At 44.5% G+C, this 14181-nt stretch overlaps 1 protein-coding gene across 1 annotated transcript; it reads left to right on the top strand.

Annotated features, from left to right (window-relative positions):
- Positions 1–13029: 13029 nt before the first annotated feature.
- LOC137370252 (putative nuclease HARBI1) lies at positions 13030–13902 on the top strand. Its single transcript, XM_068032630.1, has one exon. It carries the CDS (start codon positions 13030–13032, stop codon positions 13900–13902), a length of 873 nt encoding a protein of 290 aa, XP_067888731.1.
- The last annotated feature ends 279 nt before the right edge of the window (positions 13903–14181 follow it).

Raw genomic sequence — 14181 nt, 5'->3', positions numbered from 1 at the left:
TGGCTGTTTGAGGGTAAATCAACATCTGACATGTGGGAGTCTTTCAAACGTCAGCAGATTAGAGTCCAGGACCAGCATGTTCCTATGAGGAAGAACGACAAGTTTGGCAAGTTTCGGGAAGCTTGGATAACACGGGATATTGTGAGCCTAGTCAAAAAGAAAAAGGAAGCATTTGTAAGGGCTGGAAGGCTAGGAACAGATGAAGCACTTGAGGAATATAAAGACAGTAGGAAGGAACTTAAGCAAGGAGTTAGGAGGGCTAAAAGGGGTCATGAAAAGTCATTGACAAACAGGATTAAGGAAAATCCCAAGGCTTTTTATACATATATAAAGAGCAAGAGGGTAACCAGGGAAAGGGTTGGCCCACTCAAGGACAGAGATGGGAATCTATGTGTGGAGCCAGAGGAAATGGGCGAGGTGCTAAATGAGTACTTTGCATCAGTATTCATCAAAGAGAGGGACTTGGTGGATGATGAGCCCAGGGAAGGGAGTGTAGATAGTCTCAGTCATCTCATTATCAAAAAGGAGGAGGTGTTGGGTGTCTTGCAAAGCATTAAGGTAGATAGGTCCCCAGGGCCTGATGGGATCTACCCTAGAATACTGAGGGAGGCAAGGGAAGAAATTGCTGGGGCCTTGACAGAAATCTTTGCATCCTCATTGGCTACAGGTGAGGTCCCAGAGGACTGGAGAATAGCCAATGTGCCTTTGTTTAAGAAGGGTGGCAAGGATAATCCAGGAAATTATAGGCCAGTGAGCCTTACGTCAGTGGTAGGGAAACTATTAGAGAGGATTCTTCGCGACAGGATTTACTCCCATTTGGAAACAAACAAACTTATTAGCGAGAGACAGCATGGTTTTGTGAAGGGGAGGTTGTGTCTTACTAATATGATTGAGTTTTTTGAGGAAGTGACGAAGATAATTGATGAAGGAAGGGCAGTGGATGTTATCTATATGGACTTTAGTAAAGCCTTTGACAAGGCCCCGCATGGCAGACTGGTACAAAAGGTGAAGTCACACAGGATCAGAGGTGAGCTGGCAAGATGGATACAGAACTGGCTCGGTCATAGAAGACAGAGGGTATCAGTGGATGGGTGTTTTTCTGAATGGAGGGATGTGACTAGTGGTGTTCCGCAGGGATCAGTGCTGGCTTCTTTGCTGTTTGTAGTATATATAAATGATTTGGAGGAAAATGTAGCTGGTCTGATTAGTATGTTTGCGGACGACACAAAGGTTGGTGGAGTTGCGGATAATGATGAGGATTGTCAGAGGATACAGCAGGATATAGATCGGTTGGAGACTTGGGCGGAGAAATGGCAGATGGAGTTTAATCCGGACAAATGTGAGGCAATGCATTTTGGAAAGTCTAATGCAGGTGGGAGGTATACAGAACCCTTAGGAATATTGACAGGCAGAGAGATCTGGGCGTACAGATCCACAGGTCACTGAAAGTGGCAACGCAGGTGGATAAGGTAGTCAAGAAGGCATTCGGCATGCTTGCCTTCATCAGTCGGGGTATAGAGTATAAAAATTGGCAAGTCACGTTGCAGCTGTACAGAACCTTAGTTAGGCCACACTTAGAATATTGCGTGCAATTCTGGTCGCCACACTACCAGAAGGACGTGGAGGCTTTGGAGATGGTACAGAAGAGGTTTACGAGATGTTGTCTGGTCTGGAGGTCATTAGCTATGAGGAGAGTTTGGAAAAACTCGGATTGTTTTCACTGGAACGACGGAAGTGGAGGGGCGACATGATAGAGGTTTACAAAGTTATAAGCAGCATGGACAGAGTGGATATTCAGAAGATTTTTCCCAGGGTGGAAGAGTCAGTTACTAGGGGATATACGTTTAAGGTACGAGGGGCAAAGTTTAGAGGGGATGTGCGAGGCAAGTTCTTTACACAGAGGGTGGTGAGTGCTTGGAACTTGCTGCCAGGGGAGGTGGTGGAAGCAGATACTGTAGCGACGTTTAAGAGACATCTTGACAAATATATGAATAGGATGGGAATAGAGGGATATGGGCCCCGGAAGTGCAGAAGGTGTTAGTTTAGGCAGGCATCAAGATCGACGCAGGCTTGGAAGGCCGAATGGCCTGTTCCTGTGTTGTACTGTTCTTTGTTCTTTGTTCTATAGGTTACGATGCATGTATGTAAACGCACAAAGTGTGGTGAATAAGGTGGTGAGCTACAAGCACAGATTGCCATGAGGGAATATGATGTAGTGGTAATAACAGAAATGTGGCTGACAAATGGTGAGGATTGTGGCCTTCAATTCAAGGATACAAAGTGTTCAGGGAAAATAGGGAAGGAAAAAAGGGGAAGTGAGGTGGTAGTGCAGATTGGGGAAATCATTGTCAAGTTGGAAAGGGAGGATGTCCTTGAGGGTGCGAAGACAGAATCCATTTGGTTAGAGTTGAGAAGCAAAAAGGGGATGATCACACTACTATTCGTTGGCCTCCAAATAGTGAAAGAGAGATAGAGGAGCAAATCTGCATGGAAATCACCGATATGTGTAAGAACTAAAGAGTGGTGATATTGGGGAACTTTAAATACCCTAATATTGATTGCGATAATTTTAGAGTCAAGACAAACGAGGGGGAGAAATTTCCGAAATGTGCTCAGGAGAACTTCCTTGACCAGTATGTTCTTATTCCATAATAAAAACAAGAAATGCTGGAAATACTCAGCAGGTCTGGCAGCATCTGTGGAGAGAGAAGCAGAGTTAACGTTTCAGGTCAGTGACACTTCTTCAGAACTGGCAAATATTAGAAATGTTAAAGGTTATTAGCAAGTAAAGCGGGGGTGGGGCAAGAGATAACAAAGGAGAAGGTGTAGATAGGGGAAGAAGAGCAGTAGGGGGCATTCAAAAAGGAAATGGGGAGGGTACAGGCCCAACATGTTCCCTCCAGGGTAATAGGTAGGAGCAACAAGCCCAGAGAAGCATGGATGACCAGAAACATTCAGGGTACGATGAGAAGGAAAAGAGAGGGTTTTAGCAAATACAACGTGAGCAAATCAATGGAAGCATTAGTGGAGTACAGCAAATGTAGGATGGAGCTTAAGAAAGCAATTAAGAGAGCAAAGATGGGATATGAGAAAGCTCTGGCTGGTAAAAGTAGGGAAAATCTCAAGATATTCTTAGTATATCTTAGGAAGAGATTAACCAGGGAAAGAGTAGGACCCGTTAGGGACCAAGGGGGAAATTTGTGGGTGGAGCCAAAGGACATTGGTCGGGTGTTGAACGAATACTTCACATCTGTCTTCATCCAAGAGAAAGAGGATGTAGATATGGAACTTAGAGAGAGAGAGAGACTGTGAGGTTCTTGAGCAAATTGTCATTGGGAGTGACAAGGTATTGGAGGTTTTGGAAGGCTTAAAAGTGGACAAATCTCCAGGTCCGGACGATTTGTGTCCCAGGATGCTGTGGGAGGCGAGGGCGGAGATTGCAGGTGCTCTGACCCTAACTTTTAATTCCTCTCTGGCCACGGGGGAGGCGCCAGAGGACTGGAGAACAGCTAATGTGGTCCCACTATTTAAGAAAGGTTGTACAGATAAACCAGGGAACTATAGACCAGTGAGTCTTACATCAGTGGTAGGGAAACTATTGGAGAAAATTCTGAAGGAGAGAATCTATCACCACTTGGAGAGGCAAAATTTGATTAGGAATAGTCAGCATAGCTTTGTCAGAGGGAGGTCATGCCTAACAAATTTGATTGAATTTTTTGAGCATGTGACCAGGTGTGTAGATGAGGGTAGTGCAGTTGATGTAGTTTACATGGATTTCAGCAAAGCCTTTGACAAGGTCTCACATGGGAGACTTATCAAGAAAGCAAATGCACATGGGATACAAGGTAACTTGATAAGGTGGATTCAAAATTGGCTTAGCTGTAGGAGACAGAGAGTGATGACAGATGGCTGTTTTAGTGACTGGAAGCCAGTGTCCAGTGGCGTACCACAGGGATCTGTGCTGGGTCCCCTATTGTTTGTCATTTATATAAACGACATTGATGACTATGTTGGGGGTAGGATCAGTAAGTTCGCGGATGACACAAAGATTGGCTGAGTGGTTAACAGTGAGGTGGAGTGTCTTGGGTTACAGGAAGATATAGACGGGATGGTCAAATGGGCAGAAAAGTGGCAGATGGAATTTAACCCTGAAAAGTGTGAGATGATACACTTTGGAAGGAGTAATGTGACACGGAAGTATTCAATGAATGGCCTGACACTGGGTAGTTCCGAGGAACAAAGGGACCTTGGCGTGTTTGTCCATAGATCTCTGAAGGCAGAAGGGCAGGTTAATAGAGTGGTGAAAAAGGCATATGGGACACTTGCCTTTATCAATCGAGGCATAGATTACAAAAGCAGGGAGGTCATGTTGGAGTTGTATAGAACTTTGGTAAGGCCACAGCTGGAGTACTGTGTGCAATTCTGGTCACCGCATTATAGGAAGGATGTGATTGCACTGGAGGGGGTGCAGAGGCGATTCACCAGGACGTTGCCTGGGATGGAACAGTTAAGCTATGAAGAGAGGTTGGATAGGCTTGGGTTGTTTTCGCTGGAGCAGAGAAGACTGAGGGGTGACCTGATCGAGGTGTACAAGATTATGAGGGGCATGGACAGGGTGGATAGGGAGCAGCTGTTCCCCTTAGTTGGAGGGTCAGTTACGAGGGGTCACAAGTTTAAGGTGAGGGACGGGAGGTTAAAGGGGGATTTGAGGAAGAACCTTTTTACCCAGAGGGTGGTGACGGTCTGGAATGCACTGCCTGGGAGGGTGGCAGAGGCAGGTTGCCTCACATCCTTTAAAAAGTACCTGGATGAGCACTTGGCACATCATAACATTCAAGGCTATTGGCCATGTGCTGGCAAATGGGATTAGATAGACAGGTCAGGTATCTTTAATGCATCGGTGCAGACTTGATGGGCCAAAGGGCCTCTTCTGCACTGTATTATTCTGTGATTCTGTGATTCTGAGAGAGTAATACGAGACCTGAGTTCAGAGTTCTAACTCAGCAACACTGCTGGGATCATTGAACTTCTTGAATAATTGCAATACTTCTGGCATTGACCCCCTTTGCGACTTCTTGTCGCTGCTGCCTGGCCACTTATCTGGTGACTCTTTGAGCCCCCAGAGAGATCAATACCTCACTCCGGCTGTGGATGGTTTTCACCAGGACACCGAGTGCAGCATCTGTTGACTTGAGGTTCTTACATCAGCTGTTTCAGGCGTGTCTGAAATTTCCACTGCAGATTCCAGTGTTCATCAGCCAAAGTACGCCTCTCCTTTAAGAGGTGCCGGCTGCCTTTGAATAGCATATTGACATAATTTTCAGTGACCCAATTAAGCTGGCTGTCAATGAACAGTTCTCCTGCTGGTTAATGTCAATTGCTCTACTTATTGGTGGCCACATGTTTGGGCACGGGCTGTGTGCACAATGTCTAACTAGCACCTGAGAACAGGCGTGGATCAATTTCTACCCTTACAAGTCTTTGCCGCTGTTTTTGAGGTGGCTACTCTGGACAGTCTTACTTATAAAAGCATCAAGGAGTAAGAGAAAGTGAACCTGTAGACTGCCCCTACCTATAGTCTAATACCATCCAGTTCTTATCTGACCTTCTTCACACATTTTCACGTGGACACAAACACAACCACAGTAGCATCATCTGCAGTTCGTATCTTATATTCTGAACTCCATTGGAAGGTGTTTTTTTGGGACATGATTACAACGTTAGTCACTTTTCTATCAATGTCGAGCTGGAGCAGCAGCCAGCACTGCCCAGTGGACCAAGATAAGACAGCATTCCATTAGTGCCAACTCTAACTCAGTACGAGTACTCTTGCCTCTGGGCCAAGGATGTGGGTTCAAGATCTACTGTGGAGACTTAGGTACATGATCTAGGCTAATACATTAGTGCAGTACTAAAGGAATACTGTATTGTTAGAAGTATCATCTTTTGGATGAAATGTTACACTGTAGCCTGATCTTCCCTTTTGGGTGGATGTAAGATAAACGGCACTATTGGTCAGGGGAACAGGGAGTTGCCCTGGTCAATGCTTATCCCTCAACCCACACAGATTATCTGGTCAACCATCCCATCGCTGTTTGTGGGACCATGCTCTGTGCAACTTGGCAGATGAGTTTTCCTACATTACCACAGTGACTAACTACACTTCAAAAGTACTTAATTGACTGTGAAGTGCTTTGGGATGTCCTGAGTTCATGAAAGAGACTATATAAATTTTACTTTACTTCAAAATCGCTTTAGAATGCCCTGAGGTAGTGAATGGTGCTATATCAAAGAAGTTTGTTTTTTCATGCTTCATAGCACAGAAGGCACAACTTGAAATCTGACCCAAAGCCTACTGAACCAGTTTCTTCCGTCCATCGCAAAGGAGATGTGACAGGGACTATAGCCATAGTTGGTGTCTTCAGGTTGTGTACAATCTATTGCACTGTGGTGCTTTCCAGTCTTACTGTGATGCCTCATTGTATATTTTTTTTTAAATCATGAAATTGCCTTATACTTAAAGTATATGAGTGTGTTGTTTGCCAACAGAGACTTGGCAAAGAGCATTGTACTCAAGGTAACTTCCACTTAAATACTGTGCTGGATGCTGAAATGGAATCAATGATAGGATTGTGGGAGATACAGATCTTGTTCTTTTTAAGGTTCTTCCACTTCTGCAGGACTCTTGGAAAGAGTTTCTATACAGTTTGCTTCTCTGTGACATGGGGAACAACGATTAGGCTGTGACACTAACATTTCCTCCATGCCCTGAACCAGAAAATGTAGGAAAAATGCATTAAGCATTGACAGAAATATTAAAAAAATTATGCTGAAAACATTCCCTGAAAGATAAAAAATCCACAAAAGACTCAATATTTTTCTTTGTGTTCCTTTAAAATGAGACTTCAAATAGCTTTCTCTTAAATCGTGCTTAGAATGGATGAAAGTGCATCAGTCTTCTGCCCCAATATCGGAGAAGGGGACAAGCCTGCATGTGATTTCCATTAGCATGCTGCATACATATTTGAAGGGACTCGAAAGAAGCATATGCACGTGGGCAACCACCAAGGGAAATACATGTGGGGCACATTTTCAGCAGGGACTACGTAAGACCATTAACCACACACTATCCTGATTCCCACCTACCCAAGCCCCACCCACGCTATTGGTACTGCCTGGGGGAAAAATCATCTGATTATGTTTGAATGAAAAAAAATGCCGCAAAAGCTACAGGCTACAACAAAAATTAGAAAGATGAGTCAAAGCAAATCAGGAAGTAGCAATGAGGTGACAGAAGTTGGGATTTTTAAAGTGTAAAAATTCTACAGAAATCAAAGTCTAAGGGTAGTAAGGAGTTCCACAGTCTTTAAGTCTTGGGAAAGAATGAGTTAAAGTTCCAAGAGTGAGGGTGTACAAAGAGGAAAATAATGTAAAATGAGACCTTGGGAAAGGATGATGGGCAGAAGCACAGATCACAGCAGTTCTAATAAAACCAAGACAAGAAAGATTGCAATACAGACCAGGAGTAAGAGAGGAATTGTCCATCAGATAACAAGATTTTCTTTGTATTGTGTGCAAGAGTGCTATATATCTTGCAAGTTATTTGTGTGATAATGAGGTATTTATGAAAACTTGCCAACATCCCATTTTTGTGAGATTTCTAAAGTCAACAATCTATACCACATTTCTGGCTGTAATTGAAAATCTCCCATTTACTAGACATTTGATAGTTTGTAGCCAGGATGATACCTCATTCAAGTATGGGAGTCATGGTGTGAACAAAATAATCCAGTAAAAGACAATGAAAACAGTGTGTAGTGTGGCAATTTTTATTGAACCAGCTAAACAACCTCACAGACATCTTGCTCAAAAAACAATGTCAATAAACTCTGAAAGTTTTGCTAACAACTCATCCGAAAGATGGCACCTCCAACAGTGCAATGCTCCCTCAATACTGCACTGAATAGTCAGCCTAAATTATGTGCTCAAGTCTCTAGTGTGGCATTTGAGGCCACAACCTTCTGACTCAGAGACGAGAGTGCCAACACTGTATCAAGCTTGACACCTTAGGATAAGAGTGTGTGTGATGGAATATAGGTATAATAGGCTTAATTAGGTAGAATTTAGATATTGTTAATATATTATGGTGTGTATGGGGTGTTCAGGTAGAGGTAGTACCCTTGTGTTTTCAGTTAGCTGCATCCAATTACAGCCAGCTCTCACTGCTGGCTCCAAGCACCATACCCTGGTACACCATCTTAGCTGACGGGCAAAACGTAGTGAGGGGAGAAATGATGAAGATGACACCACTAGGGCAGATGTCTTTCTTGATAAAGGTAACGGCCAGGGCAGAAGGATTCCAAGCATCTCAAGTGACCATCATTTTCTGGACCAAAGGCGTACCACACCATGTTGCGTGGGCTACGATTGTTGGTATACCAGCTATGGATAAAATAGCAAGGGAAGGAGTGTCCCTTCAAGCCTTAGTCAGTAAACCACCTATGAGAGGGAAACTCTGAATCCAAACCTAAGGCTTGGAGACCTCGCTGCTGCCATCCAGTTCACTGGGCCACGACAGATGAGCTCCAGGCTTAAAGGGTGGGGTCAGTCAGCACAAACTGTACTCCACCATAGAGCACCACTGCGCAGGCAGGACGGGAATCCATCCACCTCAACTATAACTCAGCAAGTCCTGTAACGACAGGAAAGGGGCGAAAACAACAGGTGCAAGATGACACGGGCAGCCGCATTTCCAATCTTGCATGCAGGCAGCTCAGGATATTGTTTGCTTTGATGATGACCTAGAGATGACATCATCACCCGGTAGCACCCTGAGCGACCAAGCAGCCTTTTTGAAGTTGGAGAGGGGCCTAGAAAAGGTGGTCTAAACAAATGCTCATCTCCCTACCACCCAGTTGGCTTGCTGCGGTCAACAGGTATCTCTTAATGCGGTCAAACTGCAACAGAGAAGGAAACGTGAACTGCTAACCTCGTTTCAAAAGGTGGGAAACTCGCCTGCTGGAATGTGAGAACAATGCTTGAGTCTGGAGACAGCAGCTGCCTCCAACAACGCTTCACCCTGGTGGCCCATGAGCTAACCAGACTAGACATTGATATAGCGGCCCTGAGTGAGGTCCGCTTCTCAGAGCAAGGCAGCTGTCCATAACCAACACCTTCTTTCAACAAAAAGATCGCTTCAAGACCACATGGATTCATCTCCGGTCTAAATACTGGCACCTGATAGATTACATCTTGGTGCGCCAGTGTGACCTAAAGGACGTCCTGCATTCTAGATTCATGTCCAGTGCTGACTGTCATACAGACCACCGGCTCGTTCATTCAAAGCTGAACTTCCACTTCAAGCCTATATGCTAAAAAGTCAGATGATACTTTAGAGACATGACAGTTTCTGAAGCAAAAATTAGAAGTGTTGAATCCTCATCAATACTTCTCACCCTATGGTTTGCTCGGGGAATTTAAGGTAGAAGTTTGCTTTAAATTTTGATGGATATTCTAAGATATTTTTCTGTAACATTAGCAAGGTTAAACTTTTGGATTCTATGTTAGAAATAAGGGCATGTAGTATTCTGTATACAACTACAAGAACCCCCTCTTTGTGCCACTTTAAGTGGGGAGATATGTATTGAACAGAGTTTCCCAGACTCTTATAATATCTGGGATATTTATGACTTAGCCATAATTACTTAAAAAAAAGGCTATCCGAAAGATGGCAATATTCTCTGTTAGTTTTCTTTCTTTGAGAAAAGACTTGTTAAATTTTTTGGACCCAAATAAATGTCTATAAGAATTTGTCTGGTTTGAACTTAATTAAAGGAGATTCATAGGGATGTACTCCTGATTTGGTTTAGTCCCTATTAAAGTCATAAATCACTTCATGTGCAGTTTAGCCTCTGTGGGAATTCAGTCTTAGAGGGAGTTTAGTACTGAGGTTTTTTTTTTCTATAATTAATGATGTTTAAAGTGAGGAAGCAGAGCTTGATTTTCACAACAGTGTGCTGCAAGTGGGTGTTCAGACTACCTGCATTTTTAAATTAGACACAGAGAGATAGCAGTGCAGGAAACTCTTAAGATGTGTGTGGCATGCAATATGTGAGCCATTATAGTTCTACAGTGTATCCAGACCAGCATTAAGTATTGGGAAATTGAGTTTCTGCAAAAGAGCACCTCTTGGTTCAAATAACTGATCACACTCTGCAGTATCAGACAGCACAAGGAGTTTCCAGATTGAAATCTCCAGTACATGGGCACTGAAGAGGTCAATAAAAGGCTGATGAAATTTGTGCTGGTTTTCATGTTATGCCCCAGTTTCCTTGATCTACTCAGTTGAGTTGTGCTCAGTTGTAAAATTTGTTGTTGTTATTCATTCAGTGTAACCTCTGCTGAAACCCTCTGTTGCTTGTTAACCTAGCTCTGCGCCCCAGGCAAAAGACTAGGGCACAGGACTTTCACACATTTGCACCAATTCTGAATGGGCTGTAAATTTATTCCTAGAACTTTGGGCACAGCAGGACCCAAAGTTATATTTCTGTTATTTTACGGCATTTTTTGAAGTGATATTTGTGATTTCTCCTTACTGACAGCTAAACTGTATTTTCTTTTCCTTTGCATCTATTTTTATGGCATCAGAATGCGTTATATTATTGTTGTATATTTGGTTTGCCTGATGCCACCTTAGTACATATGGTTTGTCGAGCTTAGAGAGGTTATTGAGTCTTCTGTACTTTGAACATTAACTCTTTATTACATTCTCACTATGTACAGCTTCACTCCAGTCTGTGTTACTCCTCTGAAGCCATGCTGCATCTCTCTCCAAGTCTCACATCATCATGGTGGGAGGTATTCCTTACATTGTCTCAATCATTAACCCTTTCAGACCTTTATACATCTCCCCCAACTCTTTATCCATATATATATATATATTTATACATTCACTTTTTTATTTTTACATAGTACCCCATCACCCTCCAAGCCTCTGATATCACAGATTCAATCTGTCAGGAGGCTTCGCAACTCTCCCTGACTGTGTTGTTATCAGATGCGGAAGATTAGTAGTCTTTCTCTGAACTCTTGTTTCTTATCTTGGACGGCCTTCATTGAGGTTTGTAGTATCCACTCCTTTCTGAATTTCATGTTCAACATTTGGTTCATCCAAATGTATGGCTGATTGACGTCTTTGATGAATAGGAATGAGATTCCTCCTGTTTCTTCTTATAGTACCTTTTGAAGTATGTACTAAATAGGATCTCTGTTGATTCTCATCTCTCCAGATGATTACTCCTTCTCTGCCTTGGTCTTGTACCATACTTTTTGTCCTTCAGTCAACTTATGTAGGTTCCTGGTATGGTATTTCCTATGATAATGAGAGGCTTTTTGCTTTTGGAAGACTTTTCTCTGTCTTGAACTCTCTGATAATACTGCACTTCTAGCCCTGGAAGTAACTTTTGGGTATGATTGGAAGTTGTGTTCTAAGGTTCCTTCCCATCAACAGTTCTGATGGTGCTAATCCACAGAGCAATGGAGTAATTTTCTAGTTTAGGAGTGCCATTTGAAAACTTTCATTTTTCTTTAACAGTGCTTTGATAATTCTGACTTCTCTCTCGGCTTCTCAATTAGATTGTGGATATCTCGGGGAATCCAATTTTCTGCGAAGTGTACGAAGTAGTCGTTTGCAAATGGTGGTCCATTATCAGACATTATTTGGTCAAGTATACCATGTGTTGCAAAGATTTCTTGTAACACTCGATTGACTGTCTGTTGTTATGTATAAATGTTTGACCTTGATACACCTTGAAAAATAGTCGATGACAATCGGGTAGGATTTTCCATTAAACATGAGTAGATCCATTGACAGATGTTCCCACAGTCTGGCTGGGAATTGGGTCGAGATAGGGGGTTCCCTCCGATCCTGTCTGTGCAATATACATACCAGGCAATTAGAAATCATTTCCTCCATGGGCTGAATTTTACAGACCCCCTCCCCCACCGAGGTTGGGGGTCGTGGCTGGGGTAGCCAGAAAATACCTCCGGGAGAGGGCTGCCATGCACCCCGACACCATGTAGGCCCTGCCCACTATTGCTAGCGGCAGTGAGGCCTTGTGGCGGCCTCAGCCCTCGCTGCTCGGCCAAGGGACAGCCATTAACATATGTAAATAAATTTAAATCCCTGAATTAATTACTTTTACGTTCATGCTGTCTGTCCTTGTACAATATTTGTGCCGCTGGCCAGCACTCCTGCGCCTTTGGATCCCCGTCTGGGGAACCGAGGCAGAACACTGGTGGTTAGTGGGGAGGAGGTGAGCTTCTTAGTGCGGGGGAGGTGGGGAGCAGGGTCAAAGCCATAGCATTGGTGTAGGGGATGGTGGGAATGGTTAGAGTGAAATGTTTATGTATTTGGTGGGGGGTGGGGGGGGGGGAAGGTCAGGGAAGTCTTCAGGGGGAGAGGGCAAGTAATTAATTTTTTGGCTATTGACGGGGGTTGGAGAGGGGCAATTTAAATGGATTTAATTTTTTTATTACCGGTTCCTTTAAATATTTAAATTGAATGGCAGGGCTTGAAGACCTTTAAAAATGGCGTCAGCGCCTGCGCACAGGCAGCTGATGCCAGTGCCAGCGTTGGAAAGCCCTATTGTGGCGGTGGCATGGATGCGCGTGGCCTGCATGTGTGGGCTGCCATTTTGTTTGCCCGCCGCCGCTCCAGGCGGTGGGTGCATGAAATCCAGTGCAACGTTTCATGTCACTGACCCTTCATTTTACAATATTAAAGGCACTATATAAATGCCAGTCGTTGTTGTAATATAGATAAGCGAAAGGTGATATATTTTGGGAGGAAAAATATGGAATGGGAGTTCATATTCAATGGAGGCATCTTTGGAAGTGGGACAGTGGGGACAGTTGCATGTCGGGTCGGCTCCCAAACTCCGTCCTGCCTCTGGGCAAGTTTCTCAGGAGTGGGCTGCCACAGAGGTGGAGAGCAAATTAGGCCAATTAAGGCCCCACCTACGGGCCCACATGACATATCAACACAAGTCGAATCACCAGTTTCAGAGGGGGCTAAAAATGTCCAGAGAGGCGGTGACGCATCTCTGTGCACTGCTGAATGATGAGCTGCAGCCGATGGGGTTTGCTGGACACCCTATGCCTATGCCTGTGGCCCTGAAAGCCACCGGGATTCTTACCTTCTGCACCTCCGCGTCATTCCAGGCACCCACCGGCGACCTGTGTGGTGTTTCACAGTCAGCAATACACCGCTATATCAGGGAGGTCACTGAGGCCTTGTACAGGAGGGCTGCTGGATATGTATGCTTCGGGACAGACCCTGAGAGTCAGTCCCGAAGGGCCGTCAGAGCTGGGTTAATCGCGGGAGTCCCACTGGTGCAAAGGTTCACTGACTGCACGCATGTGGCCATCAAGGTTCCAGTTAGACAACCAGCTGCATTTCTGATTAGAAAAGACTTTTACTCACTCAAGCTGCAGATAGTCTGTGACCACAGAAAATGCTTCATGCACGTGTGTGACTGCCTTCCAGGCAGCTGCCATAACTCATTCATTTTGTGCCAGTCCCAGGTGCCGCTGCTGTTCACTGCATCGTCTCAGATCCAGGGGTGGCTTCTTGTGGACAAGGGCTATCCCTTGCAGACATGGCTCCTGATGCCGTTGAGAAACACTGCCAGTGATGTAGAGGAGACATACGAAGCTTGCCATGGCTCGACACAAGCTATCATCGAGCAGGCCATCAGCTTGCTCAAGATTTGCTTCCGCTGCCTACACAGGTCAGTTGGGGCCCTACAGTACTCACTACAAAGGGTAGCGCGCATCGTTGCTGTGTGTTGTACTCTGCACAACTTTGCAACAGAGAGGGGGGAGGCCTTGCAGGAAAAGTGAGACAGGAGCAGAACTTGCTGCCAGGGTAGGTGGTGGAAGCAGATACGATAGCGACGTTTAAGAGACATCTTGACAAATATATGAATAGGAAGGGAATAGAGGGATATGGGCCCCGGAAGTGCAGAAGGTGTTAGTTTAGGCAGGCATCAAGATCGGTGCAGGCTTGGAGGACCGAATGGCCTGTTCCTGTTCTGTACTGTTCTTTGTTCTTTGACATGCTTGCACGATGAAGACACAGAAGAGGAGCAGCAGCACATGTGCATGGGAGGACGGAGATCA

This window comes from Heterodontus francisci, chromosome 5 (assembly GCF_036365525.1).
Source record: "Heterodontus francisci isolate sHetFra1 chromosome 5, sHetFra1.hap1, whole genome shotgun sequence".
Lineage (NCBI taxonomy): Eukaryota > Metazoa > Chordata > Chondrichthyes > Heterodontiformes > Heterodontidae > Heterodontus > Heterodontus francisci.
The sequence above is the reverse complement of the archived record's forward strand: the minus strand, read 5'-3'. Positions and strand labels throughout refer to the sequence as shown.